General features: G+C 52.1%; 8 protein-coding genes across 8 annotated transcripts; 5 read left to right on the top strand and 3 right to left on the bottom strand.

Moving 5' to 3' along the window:
- Positions 1-1397: 1397 nt before the first annotated feature.
- BO94DRAFT_548782 (uncharacterized protein) lies at positions 1398-2912 on the top strand (the record flags this gene model as incomplete). Its single annotated transcript, XM_025613417.1, has 6 exons — positions 1398-1727; positions 1752-1793; positions 1917-1966; positions 2154-2296; positions 2501-2673; positions 2844-2912. 6 exons carry the CDS (start codon positions 1398-1400, stop codon positions 2910-2912), a joined length of 807 nt encoding a protein of 268 aa, XP_025464869.1.
- Positions 2913-6548: 3636 nt separating this feature from the next.
- ura7 (small subunit rRNA maturation protein UTP4) lies at positions 6549-10143 on the top strand. Its single transcript, XM_025617366.1, has 3 exons — positions 6549-7811; positions 7862-8091; positions 8149-10143. The coding sequence occupies exons 1-3, from the start codon at positions 6758-6760 to the stop codon at positions 9736-9738; spliced, it is 2874 nt and encodes a 957-aa protein (XP_025464868.1). The 5' UTR covers positions 6549-6757; the 3' UTR covers positions 9739-10143.
- Positions 10144-11010: 867 nt separating this feature from the next.
- On the bottom strand, positions 11011-13518 carry phzA (putative serine/threonine protein phosphatase). Its single transcript, XM_025605980.1, has 2 exons — positions 11736-13518; positions 11011-11677 (listed from the first exon to the last, which is right to left on the bottom strand). The coding sequence occupies exons 1-2, from the start codon at positions 13092-13094 to the stop codon at positions 11258-11260; spliced, it is 1779 nt and encodes a 592-aa protein (XP_025464867.1). The 5' UTR covers positions 13095-13518; the 3' UTR covers positions 11011-11257.
- A 1536-nt stretch (positions 13519-15054) lies between these two features.
- Positions 15055-15512, bottom strand: BO94DRAFT_471926 (LSM domain-containing protein; the record flags this gene model as incomplete). Its single annotated transcript, XM_025608406.1, has 2 exons — positions 15055-15294; positions 15402-15512. The coding sequence occupies 2 exons, from the start codon at positions 15510-15512 to the stop codon at positions 15055-15057; spliced, it is 351 nt and encodes a 116-aa protein (XP_025464866.1).
- Positions 15513-15928: 416 nt separating this feature from the next.
- BO94DRAFT_626579 (uncharacterized protein) lies at positions 15929-17046 on the bottom strand. Its single transcript, XM_025617365.1, has 2 exons — positions 16694-17046; positions 15929-16636 (listed from the first exon to the last, which is right to left on the bottom strand). The coding sequence occupies exons 1-2, from the start codon at positions 16854-16856 to the stop codon at positions 16251-16253; spliced, it is 549 nt and encodes a 182-aa protein (XP_025464865.1). The 5' UTR covers positions 16857-17046; the 3' UTR covers positions 15929-16250.
- Positions 17047-17482: 436 nt separating this feature from the next.
- Positions 17483-18870, top strand: BO94DRAFT_182146 (protein MEMO1). Its single transcript, XM_025605979.1, has 3 exons — positions 17483-17788; positions 17842-17910; positions 17969-18870. The coding sequence occupies exons 1-3, from the start codon at positions 17613-17615 to the stop codon at positions 18834-18836; spliced, it is 1113 nt and encodes a 370-aa protein (XP_025464864.1). The 5' UTR covers positions 17483-17612; the 3' UTR covers positions 18837-18870.
- Positions 18871-20396: 1526 nt separating this feature from the next.
- On the top strand, positions 20397-22048 carry BO94DRAFT_471802 (glycoside hydrolase family 71 protein; the record flags this gene model as incomplete). The annotated part of the gene is made up of 4 exons (XM_025608397.1): positions 20397-20531; positions 20582-21110; positions 21156-21381; positions 21430-22048. 4 exons carry the CDS (start codon positions 20397-20399, stop codon positions 22046-22048), a joined length of 1509 nt encoding a protein of 502 aa, XP_025464863.1.
- An 846-nt stretch (positions 22049-22894) lies between these two features.
- BO94DRAFT_588272 (uncharacterized protein) lies at positions 22895-23718 on the top strand (the record flags this gene model as incomplete). Its single annotated transcript, XM_025615873.1, has 3 exons — positions 22895-23065; positions 23212-23365; positions 23525-23718. 3 exons carry the CDS (start codon positions 22895-22897, stop codon positions 23716-23718), a joined length of 519 nt encoding a protein of 172 aa, XP_025464862.1.
- Between the last annotated feature and the right edge of the window lie 345 nt (positions 23719-24063).

Below are 24063 nucleotides of genomic sequence, written 5' to 3'. Positions count from 1 at the left end.
GACTTGCTCCTATACAGCCGTAACTGCACGACCTGTGGCGAGGGAGTGAGGCTTAGCCATCGGGGAATGCTCTTTGCAGATCGAATCAGCACATGAACGGTAAGGATTCGTTGGTGAGCAATAGTCGGGCATACCTCGGTGATTGAGGTTTCCTAGCTTACTACATAGAGACGCTGTATGCAAACATGAATGAGGCTGACATTATTGGTGCCAATTGCTCCAGGACCCTTCTGAGGCTTCTGGAGCCATGCACGGTAGCCGCTGGAGCCTATCCGCCCTCTCCCGTCCACTCCCTCCCGCCGGGGCATGGAAACCCCCCGACCCTCGCTGAACGAACAATATATTCCTCACTCATGTACGGGAGATGCCGGATGGAGTGCATGTACAGACAAACTATGGAGACAGCATGCGGGCAGAGATGATGCCTCGTCAGTCGCAACCGACATGCGATGGCCGGACCGTCCGCGGGTTGCTAAAGTACTCCGGCGGCATATTAATAGCCGTCTCCTTGCTGGGTACCTGCAGACTCCAATTCGATACATTCTATTCCCATCAACATACCCTTGTTTAACCTGCAGGCTTGCAGTTGTCCTTGCACTGATATTGGACATTCCTCTGGCCGGAGGCCATCGTCTAATTTCTCTCCAGGCCAACCATGCGTACGTCGACGTACTTGTGTAACCATCCGTACAATTGCCCCATGCAAGGGCATCTCACGGCGTCTCCTCAGTGCATATCATTATTTCCTGTATCTAGCCCAGAAGGGCCGAGATGCTTCTTCTTTGCAAACGTATCACTCTCGAACGACGGACTAGTCGTGCACTATATGATCGGAGAATTCCACTTTTTGATGGATTCACGCTCCACACAAGGGATGGATCATGGATAGGGGAGACACCTGATCTATCGGTGAGCTTGACATATCGACGTTGATTCACTGATCAAGTAGTATACCAGGTGTCATACAATCGCTTTACACTGACCTTTCTATCCCATTCTACGCAGATTTCTAGTCCCCGTACCATATAAACACACCGCATTCGGGACCCGCGAAATTACCACCGCAACCCACTGCGGATCTGGGAGAGAAAAATTCGTCTTCAAGATCCCCGGTTCTGGCTTCTTCTGAAGCACGCACACAATTAGTGGCAGTTTGAAGTTCTTCCCCTTCCTTTTCTTGTTAGTAATGCCCGTCGTTCCGCGAACATCTAATAGGCCCGACGTGATGAAATCGATGCTGTCACCAGTAGACAAAGCCACTCGTATATAACCCGAAATGGCGGTGGTATCTCAACCAGAAAACCGCCGCTTTTTCCAGCCCCGCAGTCCCGACCTCTTGGTCCACCTTCAAAACCGGCTTACGATATTTGGGTAGGGCGTTTAGCCATACGCACAAAATGGCGGTAGCCGGGAGGCAACGGGTACAGTACACACTACACAGTACTGAGTACACACTCGAAGAAATCGGTGGGCCAGGTGGGCGCAAAAAGCAAAAATTTTCCTACAGTAGGAGACAAAGGGCGGCGAAGGCGAATTTGACCCAGAGAAAGCGAGACGAACCAGATGTCAGATACATATCATTTGATAATTCTAGGAATTATTCTGGAACAACTGGAGAATATACCTTCCCCATGTATAGCGAGGGTTTGTATAGGTGGGATGGGAAGTACGTAGATACACCCACCAAATTCTACATACTACATACATCACATTTTGCTCCATCTCGGGTATGATGCATATACATCGTTTAGGGTCGATCGTCGGATTCTGCACTCTGCAGTACTTACTTGGTAGTAAGTACGAGTGGTAGGTAGTAGTAGATGAGTAGTGGCTCAACAAGTCAACAATCCATCCATCCGATCAGACAATAATCTTTTAGGGAGGTCAGAAGTTTCTTCACACCACCCACCCTACAGTTTCCTCCCGTCCCGTATACCGCCAAACTATCCTACGTGTATGACCTCAGGTATGTGCTCGGTCTATCGCCCGCCCAAATTCAAGTGTATTCGTCAACTTGACCCGGCTACCTACAATTTTGCTTCATCCAAATTACCTACCTGTATTGGTACTGCGTTTTTGCAAGCACACCGTAGGGGATAGTATTCATGGGGCCCCACTATGTTTTCACTTCTTTACCTAAACAATTCTTAAAGCCAGTGGTATACCGGACGTAGTTTAAGGTGGTGGACGAGACATGGATGTCAGATGGTTATCGGCAAGATGGGTGCAGCACCGTACTTGGCGCGAACCGTCCAAACTCTGCCAATTGATCTTCGCGATTTCGTCATGGAGTCCCGTAGTCTTTTGTCATGACCTTGAACATACCTGTCAAAGACTCGCGCAAGACACACAATCGAGGACACATATCAAACTTTGTTTGATGGGTGTGGTGGAGGGGGAGGGAATTTTTTTATTGACTGCAGTGATTGACTACGCATCACCGATTTGAGGTATTTTGATACTACTACTACTACTACTACTACTACTAAGTACTAACTAGTGGAGGACAATTGGATAAACGTAGTCAGTGGAAAAGATATCCACGCCGGTCGTCAAACATTTCATACTGATGCGACATGGCCTGGACGAATAGAGACCCTGCCAATTGATGGCTACGACGCGAGAATAGGCAAACGCACCAAGTGTCGAGACAATATGACCTTTTCTGGTAAGGTCAGGGCTCGACGACTGGGGCAGCGGAGGAGCCTCAACCATGGTTTGCGTGGTGCTTTTTGACGGCCAGTTTCTATGGGTCCAAGGGAAGAGAGGTTGTTTTCTGTCAAATTCTCCTCTGGCGCTGCACCGCTCCGCTAGGTACCTGTAGGTACCTTACCACTCTGTAGGTAGCAGGCGCCTTCTCCTCCCCGTATGGATACACCGTAACTCCGTACGTTGAGGACAATACAGAGTAAGGGTCCTTACATACAGAACAGACCGATATCATACATACAGCAGCGCTAGTGATGATCGGGTCTAGCGCAAAACAGGAAAGCGGGCCCGATTGTAGTGTAAATAAACGACTCCACATTTAACCCCAAAGCTCTAGAAAAAGAAAGATTATTATTCAGCGGTCGTTCAGCCTTGCCCCGAATCAATCATATGGTGTCGAAGTCGAAGCCCTGAGATGTGTTTGAAGTAAGGTGAAATCCGTCAATCGACATGGTCTCGTCAGGACTCTGCAGCTTTAACCGCCCGGAGAGCTTCGCCGGTGGCTCAATGGCTGGAAATCCACTCTCGAGGGCACGCGTGAACAGGAGACGGGATACATCGATCCTCGGGCGCGCGCGTTCTGTGTATTCCCTCCTTTTAGACCCATGTCGTCATTGAGTGTCTCGCGTCCCACGTTTAGGTCAGTCGGGTCTCCGGCCTGCCTGTTCTGGAATCCGGAGGGACGGGCTTCATTTCATGGAGATTATTGGCTATCGTGAAGCTTTCCGGTTAACGGCCAACGATGGAGTCGATACTACTGGGTGCTAGTTACTCCTAATAGGCTAATAATAATATCGCTCCGGGCCTTCAATAATCATCCCGATATAACAATGGAGCCCCTCTTCTTTCCGCCTCGACCTCCTGAAATTGAATTGAGCTCGTTCGCTTCTATACTTATTCCAGGTTTAATCTCCTGGCAGGACCGAGCGATCAGACATCCGATTGATGCCGTCCTGAACAAGCCACGTTTCCTCAGTTCAGCTCAGCTCCCATGTCCAAGCCTCAGGCCCGTCTTCCGGTGGGATAAGGGGCTCAAGATGACATAAACTCGAAAGTCTTACCCGCGGAGCTTGGCGTCGACTGGGAAAAAGCCCTTTACGCGTGATGATTCGGCGATCGCGTCGGAAGGCCATCGCGCTTGTTGCCAATCTGGCGTGTCTCGTCGATGGCGTTCTCCGGATGACCCTGGTCTAGACACTAGGTAGACATGACTGGAGATTAGAGGCGGCCTTGATGTACCTATCGGCGTCCCGCTTCCGTGCCTCGCACGCAACTTACCACTAGTCCGGGGAAGGATACAGAAAACCACTCTTTGGGGCTGTTTTGGGGCGGTGATAGACTGATAGTTTACTTGGCTAACTGCTAACGTCCTGCATTCGGCGCGGTGCCCTGATATCCTTGCAAATTCCCAGAACCATAATAGATGAAACCACACGCAATTGGACTCGATGTATTAGGTTCAGCTGGTACACCTCGACCGGCCGCCCCATCAGCCACCTCCTGAATCGGCGAATGGGTGATGCCTGATCATAACCCACGATACTATCGCTGTTATCGACCCCTTTCCGCCGACCGTCGTGTGCCATCCTGTCGCGACGCGCATATCATCCGGTGGACTGTAGCCGATACTTGCATGGCGTTTCAAACCGGAGTTGACAGGGTGTCTAGACAAAGATGGTTTGATGTGTGCCAATTAGCAGCTCTTCTTCGATTGATCGGCGCAGTGAACATCTCATGGCGTGACCAATTCACGTCGACCCTGACCGTATGAAGCATGGGTTTGGCGCCAAATCATTCTACATATGCGCGCTGTCATCCACAGACCACAAGGTATTCTATAAGGGACTGACCATGGAGTTTCATTTACTCCAAGGGGAACTTGTCATGGCCAGCAAATCTGGGTATTTTGGTTGTGACTGCATTATTTGGTTCTCAACTACCGTCAACATGCTTCTGCAACAGTGATGAAACGACCTCATCAGGTACAGCTAGCAAACATGTCACTTGCACTCCTACTTTGTGATATCCGAGCGCTTCAACGGAGTAACCCCAGAAGATCGTCCAGGACCCAATGGACCCGTAATCAGCCCCGCCATTCATTCAAGGAATCTCTTCATTCCACTGTTTGGCTCGGGAAATTATTGTGCTTTTATTCCCGGTTATCTGTATTGTACAAGGTTCACTTGTGAATCAGAATGGGTGGTTCTCGGGGCTGGACAAGGCAACGCAAAGGGACGATCATTCAATTTCAATCGGCTCCGAACCCACGGGCTGCGCTGCTCTGCTCGTCGCGTCGCTCATTTCCATAGCATTCCAGTGTTAATCTCCCGGGATTTCAGTCCCTCGGAAGTGGTGCGGCTCCTTCCAAGTCAGCGCGGCCCAGATGCTGCCTATCAAGCAACCCCGCACAGCCAGACACCAAATCAAAGGGTTGAGCCGTGCTTCACAGTTGGGACTGAGCCACTCATCCTGATCTAACTGACGGTGGAAGATGAATCCGCCAAAGATATTTGGAGCCATCCCTCCACCCATCCACCGAGGCCCACCACTGTTCCTTGCTGCCGGGGTGAACGCCCATACGCCGGGGAACTTGGTGTAAGCGTTCCATCCGCATCACCCCCTTTCCTCGCCCACATCGCCAGCCAAGGGACGGCATCGGTCTCTTTCCCACCCATCCAGCCTCTCCACTCCCTGCGCATAAGCTCTGGAAGTCCGGATACCACGAAAATTCGCCCCTTGGGTGGGGAGCGGTGCCTGCAACACCGGCATTTTCGCATCCTATCAGACTGTTAGTCTTGAACGTACGAACCGCGTTCCGGAAATGATGACCAGGCTGCTCTGACGTGGCAATCCCCTGATCTCAAATCAACCTATCGACACCTAGGCTATGCAGGTATTTTGTCAGTGATACCACCCCTTCATGCACCAAACCTCACTTCTTTGCGTTCAAATATCCGATGGATGCTCTAGTGACCAGTTGTTCCCCCGTCTTATGTCCCGCGTGCATATGCTAAGTACAATCCAGTTGTTCGACAGCCTGCTCCCCGTTCTGACTGCATTGCAATCCGCTATCTACTATGTCTGCATCCCAGTCGGTGTCGCGCAGAGTTGGCTAGGCCAATGAGACGGTTCAAGACTTGTTTGCTTGCTATCTTGTCCAAAGCTTGATCGCTGACTTCTTGGAGAGAACTGTTGGCTCACAGTGTTCGTTCTCGCCGTGTATGTTGGCTTGGCTTATCAGTGAACGCTGACGCCATTCTGCGGTATGGATGGTATGTCGACTGGCCAGGTTCTTCCGGGCAAAGAGAACGATGCAAGTTGATACTCTGTCTGGCAATAGTTTGCCCCTGGCTGGTTGTTCTTGTCATGTTAGCACTCTTTGTACGACAACGAGGTGGGTGATGCTCAGCGATTGCGATGAGTGCGTAGAGCAGATCACGTTTCTCAGTCGTATACTCTGTAAAATCCACTGGATTCAGCACTCAAATGCACTGCGCCGAGTAGAGTGATAATAGAACATCCACCTATTCTATAGATTTGAGGCTTCGAGTCAGTATTGATATCCAAAGTAGATTAGTCGAGTGCCATTGTCGCCGTGAAAGTCCGACGGCTCGTAGCCCGCAGCCTCCATACTCAACCAGGAGATACAATCTCTACAGCCCCATCTCCCAGAGAAATCACTCTTCTTCTATTCCGTATGATCGCAGTATCTTGAGTTGCGACACTCGGTGCCGACCAGACGCCTCTCACGTGACCATCCGCAGGGGTGGGACCTCCGCGGCGCGCTAAAAATTGTATCAAAAAAGAAACGGAAAAAAAGCTGCAGAGTCGCCAGCACCATCCAATCGAGCCTCTACCACCACCACCACGAACCCTTTCCCCTCGACCGGAATGATTGTTTAACGGTCGGCTCCAACAGCTGAGCCGGGTAGATCCTAACTTTGCACATTTTCCCACGGGGATCTACAATTTTTTTTCCACGCCGTCCATCATCAACGAAACCGAAGCTCTTCCAATAACCAACCAACCAACCCCAAGATTTATCACCATGGATATCCACCGCTGCCGTTTCGTGCCTTACAACCCACAGGCGATCAATGCGCTATCCTTCTCCCACCCGCCGTCCGCCGAACTCGCAGGCCGAGGTGTACCTACCCTCCGCCTCGCGATCGGTCGCGCCAACGGCGACATCGAGATCTGGAACCCTCTCCGCGGCGCCTGGTTCCAGGAAACCGTGCTCAGAGGCGGAAAAGACCGAAGCATCGAGGGCCTTGTATGGACGCTCGACCCTCCCGAGTCCAGCCACGATGGCTCCAAGCTACCGGGCCGTCTACGTCTTTTCAGCATCGGGTACTCGACCGCCGTGACGGAGTGGGATTTCGAACAGGGTCGGCCTCTGCGCCACTCGAGCGGAAACTACGGCGAGATCTGGTGTCTGGCTGCTCAGCCTCGGTGGCAGGCGACTCGCGGCAAGGACGGCAAGTTGTTGCCTCCGGCGGAGGGAGAGTTCACGGGCCAGCATCTGGCTGCCGGGTGTGCGGATGGATCGATTGTGATTTTGTCGACGGCGGATAATGATCTGAAGTTCTTGCGGATTATGCGCCCGTCGACGAAGAGGTCCAGGGTGTTGAGTGTGACTTTTCAGAATAGGAATACGCTTGTGGCGGGGTATGCGGATAGTTCGATCCGGTTGTATGATATTAGGAGTGGGCAGCTTCTGCGCACGATGTCTCTGGGTAAGGGGCCTGGAGGGGGTACGAAGGAGTTGTTGGTTTGGTCGGTGAAGTGTCTTCCTGATGGGACCATTGTGTCGGGTGATTCGGCAGGTGAAATTCGGTTCTGGGATGCGAAGAATTATGCCTTGATTCAGCGGTTGCAGGGACATGTTGCGGATACGCTGGATATTGCTGTGAGTGCGAATGGGGATACGGTTGTTAGTGGTGGTGCCGATCAGAGGACGGTCGTGTACAGGAAGAAGGATGGTGAGAAGGGTGATAAGAAGGCTAGATGGGCGGAGGTTATGCATCGGCGCTACCATACCCATGATGTGAAGACGTTTGCTGTGTATGAGACGAGGGATATCAGTATTGTTGTGTCTGGAGGTGAGATTGATTGTTCTACGGTGTGTTTGGCAGTGGCTAATAGTGACCAGGACCTGATGCTGCACCGGTTGTCCTGCCCCTGCGCGAATTCGGAAAGGAACATCACAGAAAGCTGTCTAGCTTGCCTCAAATACCCCAACTGGCCTCCTCGCCGTCGTCTCGCCTCGTGATGAGTTTCTGGGATAGGGAAGTCAGCATCTGGCGTCTGCACCGTGGCCCTACGTCGCATGAGAACTCCGATGGCCAGCGGCATCGGTTGGTTGGCAAGGTTCTGATTCAGGTAAGGAGATGAGGATTCTGGTATTCATGAATTGTATTTCTAATGGTCTTGCAACAGGGCGAAGAGAACATCACATCGGCTATGCTCTCCGCGGACGGAAAGATCCTCGTCGTCGCTACGATATCCACCATCAAGTTGTTCTCCGTGCGGCGACGCAAGGGCGACGAGAAGGGAACTCTGCGCATACAAAAGTTGGACGTGCCGAAGGCTCTTGCGGAGGACGGAGCCCGGGTGGTGACTGTCGCTCCCAACGGTCAATGGGTTTGCGTGGTCCGTCCCAACAGTGCCATGTACCTGGCCAGGATCAAGCCGGCCTCGACCGCGCAGGAGAAGCCCCATATTCTCTCCCAGCTCGTCAAGCTGAACAGGGCCACCCGCCACACTCGTTTCGAAAAGGCTTCCCATGGTACCTTGGGCGACTACGAAAGAACAGTCCGCTGCGCCGTGTTCTCCGACGACAGCAAGGTTCTGGCATCTGGCGATCTCTCCGGCTGTGTCGACACATGGTCCCTTCAGAAGGCCGAGGATACCCCCAAGAAGCGCAACAGTGCTGCCGGATCAGATGACGAGTCTTCCGACGACGAAGACCAACCAGTCATCGAGGGTGAGCGCTGGCACCACGCCGCCGAGGAGTCCCCCATCCCTCGTCTCAAGTCGGGCGTAGTCCTCCTGTCATTCCGTCCTCCCAACCCCGCGAAGACGAAACTCCTCACCAGCGGTGTCGCAAAGGACGAGCACCGCCTGATGGCCCTCACAAGCGAGCACCAGCTCGTCGAGTTCGACGCCGTCGAAGGCAAGCTGTCCGACTGGTCCCGGAGGAACCCCAAGGCATTCCTCCCCGCCGAGTTCCGCGGCGTCAAGGACAGAGCCATGGGCTGTGTCTGGGACCTGTCCGCAGCCCGCGAACGCCTCTGGCTCTACGGTACCTCCTGGTTGTGGATGTTCGACCTGAACCAAGACTTCCCGTCCCCCGAGGAACTCGACGCCTCCGCAGACAACCACGAAGACCTGAACGCCTCGACACAGATCTCCAAGAAGGCCAACCAAAAGCGCAAACGCGACCCCTTCGAAGAGGAAGACAACGGACGCAAGAAACCCAACAGCGGAGCCGGAGACCGCATGTCCCTCGCCCAGTCGGACATTTTCTTCGGATCCAAGATGCGCAAGATCGTCGGCCCCGACGAGTCCCAAGCCGAATGGGTCTCCCTGGACAAGGAGCGTTCTCGCGGCGGCGACGACGAAGAAGCATACGACTACGACGAAGCCTACACAGCCAACAACGACGTAGCTCTGGCCCGACTCCGCAGAGAAAGACAATTCATTGAAACCAGCACCCCCTTGAAACGCGTCTCCTTCGGTGGCAAACAGGATAAACTCCTTTCCATGACCCCCGGCGGCGGCGGCGGCGACTTCGATACTCCTTCCCAGAAACAACTCGTCCAACAAGGCGACCACAAATCATCCCAACCCCCGCGCCGCTGGTGGCATACCTACAAGTACCGTGATCTCTTGGGTATTGTCCCTCTCGGGTCCTCGGATCCCGACGCCGACACCGACAACGATAATCACTTCCTTGAGGTCGCTGTTATCGAACGACCCATGTGGGATGTCGATTTGCCAGGTCGTTATGTTCGGGATTATGCCTAGACAATGAATATCGTCTCTGTCACGTTATATATCCGGTCTTTCTGCCACCAGTAGGGTCTGTTAGTTCTCACCGAATGGACTTTTCTTTGTACAGCAGGTCTCGGGCCCGTTTCTTCCTTCTTCCTCCTCTTCTTTCCCCATTCCCTTTATTTTTTTTTTTTTACATTTATTTCCTTGTCCCATCTTAGATATTCTTGGCGAGCATGATAGGTCTTTCTTTTCATATTGAATCAAAAGATAAAAGTTATTCTGGATCTTTCCTCTTCCCCCATCCTCCCTATTCACGCTATCTCTTTCTCTTCACTCAGTAACTACTCCCACCACCACCATTTTCACCAAGTCCTCCCTACAACTAACAAATAAACATCAACATCAACTAATTTAAGTATAAGCATAAGCATAAGCATACTATGAAACCCCCTTACTTACTAATTGACTGATTAAGTAGTAGGGTACATAACCGGCCATCCATTCATCCTATCCATCTATCATCTATCTTATAAGAACAGGGTAGGTAGGGTGAATAGGTAGGTAGGGGGTACGTGTTTATTTACTTGCTGATTTCACTCCCCACACACAGCAACACACCGACTTAGTTTATATTCAAGTACAGATATAGATACAGATATAGATGCACCAGAAGAGAAGCTTAGCTTTATTCGGGATGTGATGTGATGTGATGGATAATTTCAATCTTGAGTGGGTTGGATTGGATTGGACTGGGTTGGGCTGGTTGGGCTGGGTTGATTGCCTGGCTGGCTGGATGGGGGTTGGTGGGTGTTATTGGGTGGGAAGATAGGGATCATATGGGTCTGTTTATATTTTATGTAGGAACTAGGGAGGATGGGTGGTATGACAGTCACTGCTTGCTGTATTTAGTGTGGGTGGGTGATTTCGTTTTTATTCTAGGTGGATGAATCCATGCGCTGGGATGAGGAGATAATATGTATTAAAGCTAGAAAACGCCAAGTCCCTGTGAATATCTACCAGAACTATCGTAAATCAACCATTGTCCATGCAGCATGAATGAAGAAAGCGAAGCAACCCAGAACCTGCTGATCTGCCTTCAGAAGACAGCATACATATCGTGACGCATCAACCTTGTTTCAAAGGACAGGAGACTCCAAAGTACAGATATAATAAAAGGAAATAGCCGAAGAAAGGTACACTGCAACTCCCATGACTTCCCCGTTAGCTCGTGGTCGTGACTCCTCTTAATGCGATGAATATGCGGCCGCTATATAAGGCCAGAGAGCGGCATGCCGCTTTATGAACTGTCTATGGCATTCTGATGTGGATGCGTCTCGTAGCAGGTTTATCATGATGTCGGTGGGTTCTGGGTAGCGGGAAGACCTGGCAGATCCCGGTCCGCCAAGTCTGCAAGGTGAGATTCGGTCGGAAGAACCAGCACGCGGCGCTGCAATGGAGAATGCCGGGGCTGGCCCCGAGAGATGCATATCGACGGGATGCTGTAGCGCAGCATCCGTTTTGGCGGTGACGATGTGCGGGCCCGACCAGTTCATCGAGGCCGCACGATCGAGTATATGGACGCCAGCCACCATGGCGGGCTCAGGCCACATCGCCTGGTGGTGACATATGACGGACGGCGATTACTTGGCATGTAATCACCAAGACATCTAGTAGCTCTGGGCCGAGACAGGTGCGGGCTGCAGCCGTTAGTACAGAACAAGAACATCGTCAGCCAAAGTACAGACGTCTCGGCATCGTTGCACAAGAGCTGTGCCGTGACTTGGCGAGGAAGATGGCTAAGCAAGGGACAACTTACAGGACTGCTGAGCATGCTGTTCCGCTTGTTCCGGCCCTTCTTAATATGGTTCTTCAGGGCGGTGGAATCCAGCGGTTTCAACAGCTCGAAACTACACAATAATTCCCCAGAGACCGACATGATAGCACCCCAGTTGTCAAATTCACCGCAGTACTAGACGCAGATCATGTTAGCAAGACTGCAGATAAGTCAATAAGCCAAATATACTTACGTTGGGGGCAGAAAACACAGTCACTAGTACTCGATCCTGGTAAAACTCATAGCCATCCTCGACGACCATGTGGGCGCGACAGACCAAGTCGAAATCATGGCGTTGCAAGAAGTCCATGATCACCTTCTTGCCGAAGCAGTAACTCACACCGCGCTCGTTGGGTTCCCAATCCTCCTCCATATCCGCAGGATCACTCCACAGGAGGTCATTCAGCAAACCGTAGTCCGGCACGTCGGTCGGGCGTGCGATTCCACGAATGTCATCCATATGCGAGAGACTAGGAGACAACCCTCCATGAACACAAAAGATCTTGCCCGCCACGATCGCTGCGATCGGGAGACAGTTGAAGGTATCAATAAACGTCTTCCAGATCTTGATGTTGCAGCGCCGTTTACATTCATCATAAAACCCGTAGACACGGGTCACGTTGGCACACTCGTGGTTGCCACGTAGAAGAAAAAAGTTCTCGGGGTATTTCAGTTTATAGCACATCAGGAGAAGAATCGTCTCCAAGCTCTGCTTGCCACGGTCCACATAATCACCCAGGAAGAGATAATTTGACGCAGGAGGGAACCCACACATTTCGAAAAGTCTGATGAGATCCGTATATTGGCCGTGAACATCTCCGACAATCTTGACCGGGGCTGACAGCTCCAACAGGGCCGGCTGAGAAAGAAACAGCTCCCGGGCAGCGGTACAGATGGCAGTGATCTCTGCATTTTTCAAGCAAACGGTCTTGGTAACTTTGGTCGAGTAGCCAGCATCGAGAAGTCGCGAGATCATGTCGTCCAAGTCGATAGATTTCAGAGCACCCATTCCCATCCCCGGTGATCCAGACGGCTCAATCGGGGCATTCATGATAAAGTCCAGGATGGGGTTTAGCTGGTTCTCCCGTTTGATGAGGATGGATTCTCCCACAGCCTGGGTAGATGGGCCCACGGGAGCAACACCAGTAGGAGGAGCATCAGACACGAGGTCAACCTCGCCACTCTGCTGCATGGCGCTCACATCTTGATGTCCTCTCTTCAAGCTGCTCGACAAGGATGGGGACGGGGGAGGGTCGGGGGCATCGGATTTCGAAGCAGCATCATCAGCGATAGGAGACTGCGTACTCAAGTTGGTGGAGCTGCGTCTACTGGCTGCGGACTTAATCGATCCGGCATCCGACCTGTCAGTCTGGCTTTCGGTCTGAGACAGTGCGGACGTCGAAGCGCGAGGACTATCACTGCTACGGATCTTAGAGCGAATCGATCCTCGAATAGAGCGGAGCGATTCTTTGGTGTCGGAACGAGAGAAAGATGGATACGACTGCAGAGAGTCGCCCGGGCTAGAGTTGCCCTTGGAATGCGACTGACCCATTACTGCAGGGTGAAATATCTGCCAAGCTCGATCGTGGAAGTTGATCGGAGCGGTTGAGGTTTGAGGTGTGCACAACAATTCCCGTGGTGTGCTGGAATGCTGAAAAGGTGTCTTGGCTGCTGCCTAGGCCCGGGGGCTGGTCAAGATATAAAGGAGACGGGTCTTCCACAGGGTAGTCCTCGAGGCGAAAGCTGGCGGCGACGGAAATACACGAGGCAAAAAATCGGGGCTGGTTACAAGTATCAAGACGACGCGGGATCCAGTCCCAGGGAGTTGCGAAGATTAATAGCGTTTGATCGATCGGTGATGTCGACCGGTGATGTCGACGAGTTATCGGAAGGAATGGATGGACATCGAGCGGAGGGATGAGAGCTTCACAATGAAAGCCGCCGATAGCTAGGTGCTCGGAAGGGGAAGCTCCGATTCGCCGAGAAGAGCTCCTAGGACGTGCGGGTTAGACGAGATTGAACAGGCAGCGAGAGACAGAACACGAATATCACGAGTCCAAAGCAGAGGAAACAGGTGCTAGGTTGGGGGTGGCATGTGGAGGGGGCAACGGTGAAGGGAGAGGCTTTGGACGGAGAATTTGGGTCGAGTTCGGGGTGTGGGAGGGGAATAATAATAGAGTGTGGAATGGATGCGTCATTATGGGGTGCGAGGAATGGAGATGAAACCAGCCCGGGGAGAAAGAAAAGGATTGGGAGACTCACCCTCACGAGAGACACGGACGAGATGGAAACCACCGCAGTCGATCAAGCTGCGGCGATGACGAGAAACGGGATGTGAAGAGACGAGAAGCGATGGAAGAGAGTGGTGGTGGATGAGGAGGAACGAACAAGAGAGGCAGAATGTCGCCTCAAACCCCAGGCCGGCTGTCGCTTTTGGTCTCGATTCCTGCAGCCACGGGCGGTGGCAGCCCCGGAGGATCGGTCGGCCCGGTGGAAGCTCTGGCTGCCTGGGTGCCTCCCAAGCCTGAGGAACAAAAACAGAGCTGCCTAGAATCTTGGTAACTTTCTTTCACGCCTACGGACTACTCCGTACTAGAAGTTTATTTCGATCGTCTGGTGCCGTCTCGTTTATATATCGCCAGGGCCTATACCACAGCAGGATGCAGCCGACAACCGAGCCACATCTCAGCCCCTCGTGACGGGTATACATATAATCCAAGTTGACACCGCGCAGCAGCCCCGACGACACGTTCTCGTCCCCTCCATTTCACCCCTCTTTCGTCTTGGCTTCGTTCCCTTCATGGCATCATAGGTTCCTTGCGCTTGAACGTATGCATCAAGATTTCAATCTGGCCTGGGAAGCCGGACGCACCACTTATTTTCGGATGATCACCGAGTGTCAGCCTCTCAGATGCTCCGACCACTCCCGACCTCTCCATGAGGGACTTGGTCGATCCGCTTCATAATTGGCCGAGTCCAGATGCATGTAGTCATAGACTTTATGGGCCGTCTCCATTTCCTGCGAAACCCCTCCCTCCCAAAAAGACTATCAGGCGTAGAATAATGTGCTATGCGAGATACTCTTAGTCCAGAGCACCCGGACGCAACCACAGTCAGCAGCAGGTCCAAACTCTACCCACTGCAGGAACACCGCCATTTCGAGTCCTACCCCAGCTCCGCCTGGTCACGACCATGGCTGCTGCTGCCAAGCCCATCTACTGCGCCAAGCACCAACGACTATGTCCGATCTTTTCTCCTAACCACGTTGTGGTGGGCGGGCTGGGGTGATATGGCTTGGCCTGCACCGCAGTCTAGCTGATGCAGGCAAATATTCCAACCTAGGGATGTGTGATGAGATTACTGCGCAGGTGAATATGCAGAGTCTGCTTTGACTCGGCGCTAATGGGTACTCCAATACCGCCTTGATGGCACCTTCTGACCGCCCACCAAATCCTGTCCTTCGTCCGCAATTTGGCAAATGTTTTATCCCAAACGGAGTACTGTCATTCTTTCTATTTCTTGAAAGCCTCCCGCGCGCGACTGGGCGGGGTCTCTTCCAGCTCGATTTTCGTAATATGTTGACCCGGGACGACCACAAGACCGATAAATCGACTGGTCATATTCACTTTGACGTTCGGGGCATCCTCTGCGCTACCGGCGGCTGAATCATTCGTACCCGTGGCCGCGTCTCGAACGGTAGATGGAGAAGGGAAGCGGTATTCGTAGGTGCTGGCAAGGATAATATTTCGAGCCTAATGCGGCCAACAAGTCAGTAGGCGCGCTAAATTATGCCTCGTATTCTTGATTTTCCTATTCCTCCGATCTATCCAACAGGATGCTGCAACGGAACACCACTTACCGCATCCGTACACTTGAAGGTGCCCACGAAAATGCGCGTGTCAGTCGCGTGCACTCGTAGTGTCCGACCGATCAACGAGTCCAAATATTGAACGGCTTTGTTTTCGTCCATGGTCGCGTCTTCCAATCGGTGGTCGTAAGGCAGCCTGTCAGCCACACCTTCACTTCAAGCGGGGTGGGCTTGACCACTAGAAGAAAGAAACCTGGCGGTCTGGACTAGTTTGCGTTGTCCAGGGCGAGGCGGGAAAATCAAGCGGGAGGCGAGACTAAGGAGAATCTTATACCCAGCTGAACTCAAACGCCTAGACGCCTAGTTGGACTGGACGTGATCCGGTTGGTTGTCTGGAGTGTTGTGTCTTGGGGAAGATGGTCACCGGAGTGCGACAAAGAGAGCCGCGGAGACCTCAGGCATTACTTGCATGTGACATTCCGTAATGCCAGTCACAACATTTCACTGTATTATTGTGCTTAGTACAGACTATGTGTGGACTTGATATTCACGTTATAGATTTAAAAAGTATACCTGCTGTCCACGCAATTTAAGATATTGAGTTTGATCTCAACACATGCAATTATATACCTCATCGAGCGACCTAGGATTTATCTAATCAAACAACTGGTAGCTTGGCAATCCCTTGGAACAACCAAAGCAGTCGACTGATGGGTCTCGAACAAAGTACCAGCCGCAAGGAGTGCCTTATAACATGAGATAAAGGTCAGCTATATTAAAGTATCTCTCTCACCAATGTGACCAGCACATTGACCCAAGAGAAAAATATAAAACAAGGTATCATCGCTGAAAAATCGCTGGCTATAGGTCGGAAGCGTTCCATTCATGATTGAGCTTGGATCACGCCCATCCAAAGCCCGTGATCGACCTCTGAAGGTCTTGGTATGGCTCGTTTCTGGCTGAGTCCATGTCCATATCACTACTTGTCGGTTGTGAAGATGGGCTGCTCGTACTCCAGCCGACCGAAGTAGCTGGAGACGAAAAGTTCAGGTTTTGGGACTGCCAGGACGTCGGCTTTTCTTGTGCAATATTCTTTGTTTGCTGGTCCAGCTTGTTCAAGCGATTCGAGGCGAACGATTGAGAGGGCCGAAAGAACTTGAGCAATGTCTGTTGGCGAGGGTCGACAATCTCGGGGGACGGCACATGTTCTGGCTCGGCTTCCTCATTTGTGGCAGGGGTGGAGGCTTGGTGTTGTTGTGCTGTAAAAAGCCAACGAAGCGTGTTCTCTACTATCTGTCAGAAAATTGAACTAGGAAGTGCAGAGAAATCTTCATGGCCCTTACCGTATACCACTTCGTCATCCGGGCGATCGTTCCTGAAGCGCTTTCGTGTGCGACTGTGAAGGTGTTTTGGAGTATCGTCCGACATGAATGATTGTCCTGCCAATATTGGAGCAGGACTAGGTGATGCAAGACCGGAAATCGAGGCCTTGCGCTTGAGAGACATGGCTGGTGCTGAGCAGAGGGTCTGTCGCGTGCAAGAGGCTGGAGTTGGTTTTTGGTGGACTAACGTGGAGGGTGCGTCGTATAGTAGTTGAAGGCGAAGAATTGATGTTGCAGGCAAATGCTATAGGATATATGGGCAGGTTGATATATACTTGGTAGGCTCGTGGGCTATAACAAGGCTGGGTTGAAACTGTTCACGAGTGGTTGGGAAAGATACCGGCGCGTCACGGCGAACCGCGTCGCCATACACCAAATATGCGCTATTCCGGATGGGGATAGATTGGTTGTGGTCGCGAGAACCAGGCCCAACGGCATTATTGGATCTTTGCCTCTGGTTCAGTGTTATCTGATTATCGGACGTGTCAAGATGTCACTGCGTGTCTATCCAATATGCAGTGTCCACGGGACATCTAGTATTACTCCTCAGCGATGTATACCTTGTTCATCTCCCAGAACGCCTAGGACTTTGCGCATTACTACTGACCATGAAATAACTAGTCTACTCCTATTCCTGTGAGCTCGAGGTGCCTCCCTGATTGTGTTGGGGCCAGTCCCTGCGGGGTTTCCCGTGACTGAGGAAGTAGGAAACTGCCATGACGAACAGACTACAGAGTCCCGCCTTCCCCGCTTCGGGCTTATCGAGGCAACCTCTGATCCATCATCTCAACCCTCCAACATCTCCCCTCCATATCCATACCCATTACCACTGTCATTATCATCATCATAAATAACTTCCAAGTCAAGTAACCGGCTCATAATGCAGTCCCAGTCTCGCCCGGCGACTCATGCTGGTTCGTGGTACTCCGACTCGCCGGAGACTGTGAGATACCAAATCGACTACTGGCTTTATGAGGCCAAAAAAGAGCTAGAGGACATCGCCAGCAGTCTGCCAAAGCGGGGGGGCCGGGTTACCGCACGTATTATCATAGCTCCGTATGTACTCGCTAGAAAATGCATGATGTTGACTTGATCCTGATCTTTCTCAGGCACGCGGGCTTTGCGTACTCTGGGCGATGTGCCGCCTATGCCTACAAAATCTGGGATCTGACAAATGTGTGAGTGATCGTTATTCAGCTCTGCTGTCACCATCTTCTGAAGTAAATTTCTGGACAGTAAACGGATCTTTGTGCTCGGACCAGCACATCATCATTACTGCTCATCGCTTGCCCTCCCCGAATACACCGCGTATCACACCCCGCTCGCCGCAGAGGCTCTCCCGCTCGATGTCGATGCCATTGCTGAACTTCGTGCGAAAAAGGCTATTGGCCAAGATCAGAACCCTATTGACTTTGCCACGTTGACTCGTGCTGAGGATGGCGAGGAACACAGTATTGAAATGCATCTACCCTTTATCCACCGTATGCTCCAACTCCAATTCCCGGGCCAACCACCGTCCAAATACCCGCCGTTGGTTCCTATCGTGGTGGGTGCTATTGATGACCAGACGGAGCAAGCCTTTGGGAATCTCCTTGCCCCGTATCTTGGTGACAAGGACAATGCTTTTGTCATCAGCTCCGATTTCTGCCATTGGGGGACACGGTTCGATTACACATACTTCACTGCCGCGGCACCCAGTCCTGGGCCCCTAATCCCTGTTTCGAAAGACCTCCCTTGGCCTGGGTTGAAGGAAGATGATACGACTAGGTTGATAGAGATCTGTCAAGGTGGCAGCCGCAGGACAAGTAGAGACGCAGAAATCTACAACCCACCAATTTACGCCAGTATCTCGGCACTCGACCTTGGTGCCATGGCAGCCATCGCCACGGGGAGACATGAAGAGTTCTCTAGATACCTCCGGGATACACGGAACACGGTGTGTGGCCGCCATCCCATCGGCGTGATAATGGCTGCTGTTGAACGTCTTGGGCTTGCGGATACAAACCTGGGCAGATTCCGATTCATCCGATATGACCGCAGCTCGAATGTGCGTGTGTATAAAGAAAGCTCCGTGAGCTATGCCTCTGCATTTGCTCTGTTGTAACCGATCGCCGCCCGCTGTAGGGGGTTCTATCTGTATTGACTTGCGGCGTGCCCTTAAGGATCTCGTTTTTAGTTTAGAATCATGACGGCTGCTGATTTGCCTGTGTTTCCCCGTCTTTCCCTGCGCATGAAAGCGGCCTGATCATTCGATCCGGTCCCGGGCTCATTAGTTGGGAAGGGTAGCATAGAGGTAGTATTGCCCATTGATTGATGCCCGATCCGCAAGTGGACCTCGGAGGTTCCAGTTCCACCATGACGGGCTGGAGGAGGCATCGGCGATGACGAACGAGAGCGGCCAGGACCAGTGTCACATGGGCACCCAATGGAAACAAAGACGGAGGATGTCACACTGCCACGGCGGGTTGGACTGAGGTAACTCGGCGGCCCCGGGGCAATGCCCGTAAAGAGAAGGACTCAAAGCCTCATGGCTCGCGGGGTGTGAAGAAGAAGGATTGCCCGGGTTCCCTGCATGGGGCCCGTTTGCGTTGAGACTGCATATGTTCCGATCGTCTGGTGATGAGATCGCGTGGCTGACCTGACGGGCAGCCTACCCCGCAGGCTGGGGAAGTTCGGCTGGGGGAAGCAGGAAAAAGCAAGTCGAGCTCTCACTCCATGCATGATGCAGGATGCAGTGTTCAGTAGGTTGCATTGGGCTGAGGACGGAGGGGATTGGTGGGATGGGTATCACGGCCGTTGGAAGAGCAGTTCCAAGGCGATCATCCTTGGCCGTACGCCGTGAGAAGCACGACGAGGCCATTTAGGGCCAATCGAGGCCCATGAGCTTAAAATTAAAGTCCTCCCGCCCGTAGATTTGTCGACCAATCCCGAGGCCGCATCCAGTGGACTCCCTCGGATACTTCCGTAGCCCCAACCAGCTTGTGCTGCTGCAGGGCCCCGATGGCTTGTTGGAGGAGATCATTTCGAAACGACCATTTGCCTTCTTATTCGCTCGTGTCTGATCACAGCCAACAGTCGGTTGACTTTGTTGTTCCCGTGGTGGTGTCCGTGTCGGGCATCGCCGTGCCCTGTGGAATGTGGATAGATCAACTAACTCCCTGGCGGCTGGTAAACTCTACGTAGTAAGACAGTGTTGCAAACAAACTGCAGGACGACGAGGCTTGCCGATGTCGTCGTTTGTCAAAGGTTGTCATACCGATCGGAGACCGTTGCTGTGCTTTGGCCCCATGATCCTTTGTCGTTATTTGCCGCACGCAGACGGCGGACGATGATAAAAGCCGTGGTGGAGCAGGTTGATAACGAGGCATGCAAAAGCAAAGAACGGAAGCTTGCGACTGACCGGTAAGTTGAAACTGACTCTTTCCGCTGGTTGGGCCTCATTGCTAAAGGAGATTGCGATCTGGGGGGTAGTCCCATTGAAACGTCGACAAGCTCCTTTGTTGTTAGTGACAAAGGGCCTGTTCGAATCAGTATAATACCTGCCTTCTGTCCGTGTCATGGTCAGTCTTTCTTGATCTTCAACTCACAGCACTTGATGTGCTTGACTGTCCTTGGTTTTTCTCTTTCTTCCGCTTTCTTCATTCTCTCATTGATCGTTCGGAAGATGAAGCTGTTCCAATTGGTCCTTGCCCTGACTGGGCTCTTGACTCTGGCGAGCTGTGCTCCCACCAGTCAAAACATCACTGCTATCAATTCCACCACGGAGGCCACCAATCGACTGGTCTTTTGTCATTTCATGGTAAGTCCGACTGACTATCTGCCCGGGATGGATGAGGCTAACAGCCCTAGATCGGCATCACCAGCAACCGCCAGAGCGCGGCCGACTACGACAACGACATGAAACAGGCCAAGGCCCTTGGCATCGACGCCTTTGCCCTGAACATTGGTGTTGATCCGTACACTGATACTCAGCTCAACTTTGCGTACGAGTCCGCCGCCCGCAATGACATGAAGGTCTTCATTTCGTTCGACTTTAACTGGTACAACACCGGCCAGGCCTATGCTGTCGGTCAGAAGATCCGACAGTATGGGAGTCTGCCGGCCCAGCTCAAGGTCGACGGCAAGATCTTTGCCTCGTCGTTTGCAGGCGATGGCCTCGACATCAACCAGATGCAGTCCGCCGCGGGGGCTGAAGTGTACTTTGCGCCCAACTTCCACCCGGGCACTGGCAACTTTAATGTCATTCAGGGAGCGTTGAACTGGATGGCCTGGGATAACAATGGCGACAACAAGGCTCCGAGTGGTGGTCGCAACGTGAGTGTTTCGGAGGGTGACAAGGCATATGTCAATGCCTTGGGTGGAAAGGCTTATGTTGCACGTATGTCTACCCCTTGCTTCGTTGGACGGAACTGATATCAGACAGCCGCATCTGGATGGTTCTTCACCCACTTCGGTCAGGAAGTATCTTACAGCAAGAACTGGGTATTCCCCTCGGATCTGCTGTGGTATAACCGCTGGTTCGAGATCCTGAACCTTGGTCCTCGGTTCGTGGAGATCGTCACCTGGAACGACTATGGCGAGTCGCATTACATTGCCCCGCTGGCGTCTCCACACACCGACGACGGTTCCTCCAAATGGGTTATGGACATGTAAGCCCATCCATCCCTATCCCATTCTCAGCCCAGCTAACCGTGCAGGCCCCACGACGGCTGGCTCCAAATGTCCAAGCCATTCATCGCCGCATACAAGAACGGCGACAAGTCCGTGGACAAGTACATCACCGAAGAAAAGCTAATCTACTGGTACCGACCGACCCCCAAGGACGTCAGCTGCGACAACACCGACACGACAATGGACGGCAACCCCAACAACTCCAGTGGGAACTTCTTCCGCGGTCGTCCTAACGGATGGGAGACCATGAAAGACGAAGTGTTCGTGGTGTCCTTGCTGAAATCCCCGGGGACGATCCAAGTGGCGTCTGGCTCGAACAGCCAGAAATTCGATGCTCCGGCAGGGGCCACTGCATTCACGGTGCCCATGGGCGTAGGTCAACAGAAGTTCGCTCTGGTTCGTGATGGCCGGACGGTGTTGAGCGACACCAGCTTGAAGAATATCGTCAACACGTGCATCTGCGGTCTGTACAACTTCAATGCGTACGTGGGAACAGTGCCGCCCCCGGCGACTGTGGATAAGCTGGGACCAGCTGGGCTGGCGGCTTTGCAGCAGGGTTTGAGGGCGGCTTGTCCGACTAATACGTTGGGAGTGAATATGGCGAGTGTGGAGTCGACTCCTGTTCCTACTCCTACTCCTGCGTAGGTCACTGTCATTTATCACATACTGATTTGTCATTGTGATATGGAAATTGCTGCTGGGACAGACATTCATTATTCATTCATTCATTCAACAAACATGTTTGATTTGATAGTTACTAGTTAAGTTAGGACATAACGCCGGACGTATGCATACCATCTCATCCCATGCTGATACAACTTATACACCCTCCTTCACACAGTAATAACCCTAATCAACTAATACTCCTCACCCCCTCCACCAACACACTTATCTCCGCCCCCGGAACCACCATGATATTGGATTTGTTGATGTAGAGGGAGCGAGGGAGCGTTGGTATAGGTCCAGAGGAGGCCGGGGTAGCTGTCTTCCACTGGGGCGGGGTCGGGGTGTATAGGTGCGAGACGATGATACATGGGATGGGATTGTGATGGTTGTATGAGATAGAGGTTGATGGGGGATAGAGATGGGTGTATTATGGTTAGGGTTATGTACTTGATCAGCTAGACTGGATCTGAACTACGAATACGGGTAGATGAATCAGTATGAGTCGAAGTGATATGCTATTTACTACTACTATAGTAGATACTAAATAGTAGCATGAGTCGAAGTGTCTAACCCCATCGAGTCAGGGTCTGATCGTGAGCCTTGTCCCTTTCGGACTGGTTAGTCCCGCTACTGCTGCATCCATTTCTTCATCATTCAGCATCATCCTCGTCTTTCTGTCCGGGTGTCTAGCAGAAGTTTATTGAGCATATACAGTCATCATGTGTCGCATCATCCACTCATCTGGACACGAGCCCTAACGTGTCCGTCTACTCTTCTTAGATTCCTGACTTTTCTTCCTATCTTGAGATCAACTGGTATATAGGCATGACGGAATACTCTGCTGCCTTCAGTGCCACCGCCGAATCCACTTCCGTGTCAAGCGAACCCAAACAGCCCGAAGCTTTCATGCAGGACATACTCGGCTCGGATGGCTCACAGCAGCAGCAGCAACATCATCTTCTTCATCCAGACCCCAAGGCCCAGACGGCTAGTACCGTCAGCTTTATGGACCAGCTGAAGCAGATGGATCCATAACATCTGGGGCTCTGCCTTGTCCGGTGCATGCGTTGAAGCCTACTTCTATATAATACTATACTACATAAGTTCCATCTACCCTAAAGCAAACCCTGCTAACCGTCTAGCTCCCTATCTGGTTCCAGGCCATCAAAGGCACCAGCGCCATCCACTCGGGTGTCATGAACCTGCCAATGATCATCAGTTTCGTGATCGCGTCCGTGTCGGGCGGACTCTGGCCACACCAAGTGGATCGGCTACCAGGTGATCCTGGGGCTGGGGGTCAGCTTCGGCCTGCAATCGGCCTTTGCCCCATGTCAAACCGTGCTATCCTTGTCGGATGTAGCCCTGGGCACCTCGATCATCATGTTCACCGAGAACTTGGGAGGCGCGATCATGGAATCGGTGGCGACGAACGTGTTTACTAACCAGCTGGTGCAGAGCAGAACATTGCCAAGGAGGTGCCGTCGATTGATCCGGAGACGGTGGTCAATGTAGGGGTCATGGCCTTGTACCATGTAGTTATTGTGGCTTACAACCGGGCCATGACGCATACATTTTATGTTGGAGTTGCGATGGCATGCCTGAGTGTTTTGGGGGCAGTGTTGGAGTGGGTATATATCAGTGCAGCTTGATTGCTGACAGTTAGGTAGCCATAGACTAGACGAATAATGTTACACACACAATTCATTAACGCCCGGCGGCTCAGCCGAAGGGGCAACTATCACTGATCTATCAACACGAAATCTAGCGTACATCTGCTGTATCTCCTTCGAGCCCATACATAGATCCTTTCAGTATATGTCCTCTCAGCTGTCACTATCGTAGAATAATGTTACAGTGATCTGCGAAATGAGCCTGCCCCCCAAAATACTCTCCTGGTGTTTTATAGATAAATGCCAAGCGTAACTAGTACATATAGGGTTAATTTAGCCTTGGCGTTTACATAAAGCGTTACATGTATTGAAATGAGTGATGTT

This window comes from Aspergillus sclerotioniger (assembly GCF_003184525.1).
Source record: "Aspergillus sclerotioniger CBS 115572 chromosome Unknown BO94scaffold_24, whole genome shotgun sequence".
NCBI classification, from domain to species: Eukaryota; Fungi; Ascomycota; class Eurotiomycetes; order Eurotiales; family Aspergillaceae; genus Aspergillus; species Aspergillus sclerotioniger.
The sequence above is the reverse complement of the archived record's forward strand: the minus strand, read 5'-3'. Positions and strand labels throughout refer to the sequence as shown.

Bases quoted from the DNA above. Each gene is read 5' to 3' on its own strand.
- ura7 (XM_025617366.1), top strand. From the start codon at position 6,758: ATGGATATCCACCGCTGCCGTTTCGTGCCTTACAACCCACAGGCGATC. The intron at 7,812-7,861 runs GTGAGATTGATT...AATAGTGACCAG, and splicing joins CAGTATTGTTGTGTCTGGAG to GACCTGATGCTGCACCGGTT. The intron at 8,092-8,148 runs GTAAGGAGATGA...GTCTTGCAACAG, and splicing joins TTGGCAAGGTTCTGATTCAG to GGCGAAGAGAACATCACATC.
- phzA (XM_025605980.1), bottom strand. From the start codon at position 13,094: ATGGGTCAGTCGCATTCCAAGGGCAACTCTAGCCCGGGCGACTCTCTG. The intron at 11,678-11,735 runs GTAAGTATATTT...ATCTGCGTCTAG, and splicing joins CTGTGTTTTCTGCCCCCAAC to TACTGCGGTGAATTTGACAA.
- BO94DRAFT_626579 (XM_025617365.1), bottom strand. From the start codon at position 16,856: ATGTCTCTCAAGCGCAAGGCCTCGATTTCCGGTCTTGCATCACCTAGT. The intron at 16,637-16,693 runs GTAAGGGCCATG...GACAGATAGTAG, and splicing joins GGATGACGAAGTGGTATACG to AGAACACGCTTCGTTGGCTT.
- BO94DRAFT_182146 (XM_025605979.1), top strand. From the start codon at position 17,613: ATGCAGTCCCAGTCTCGCCCGGCGACTCATGCTGGTTCGTGGTACTCC. The intron at 17,789-17,841 runs GTATGTACTCGC...GATCTTTCTCAG, and splicing joins GCACGTATTATCATAGCTCC to GCACGCGGGCTTTGCGTACT. The intron at 17,911-17,968 runs GTGAGTGATCGT...ATTTCTGGACAG, and splicing joins ATCTGGGATCTGACAAATGT to TAAACGGATCTTTGTGCTCG.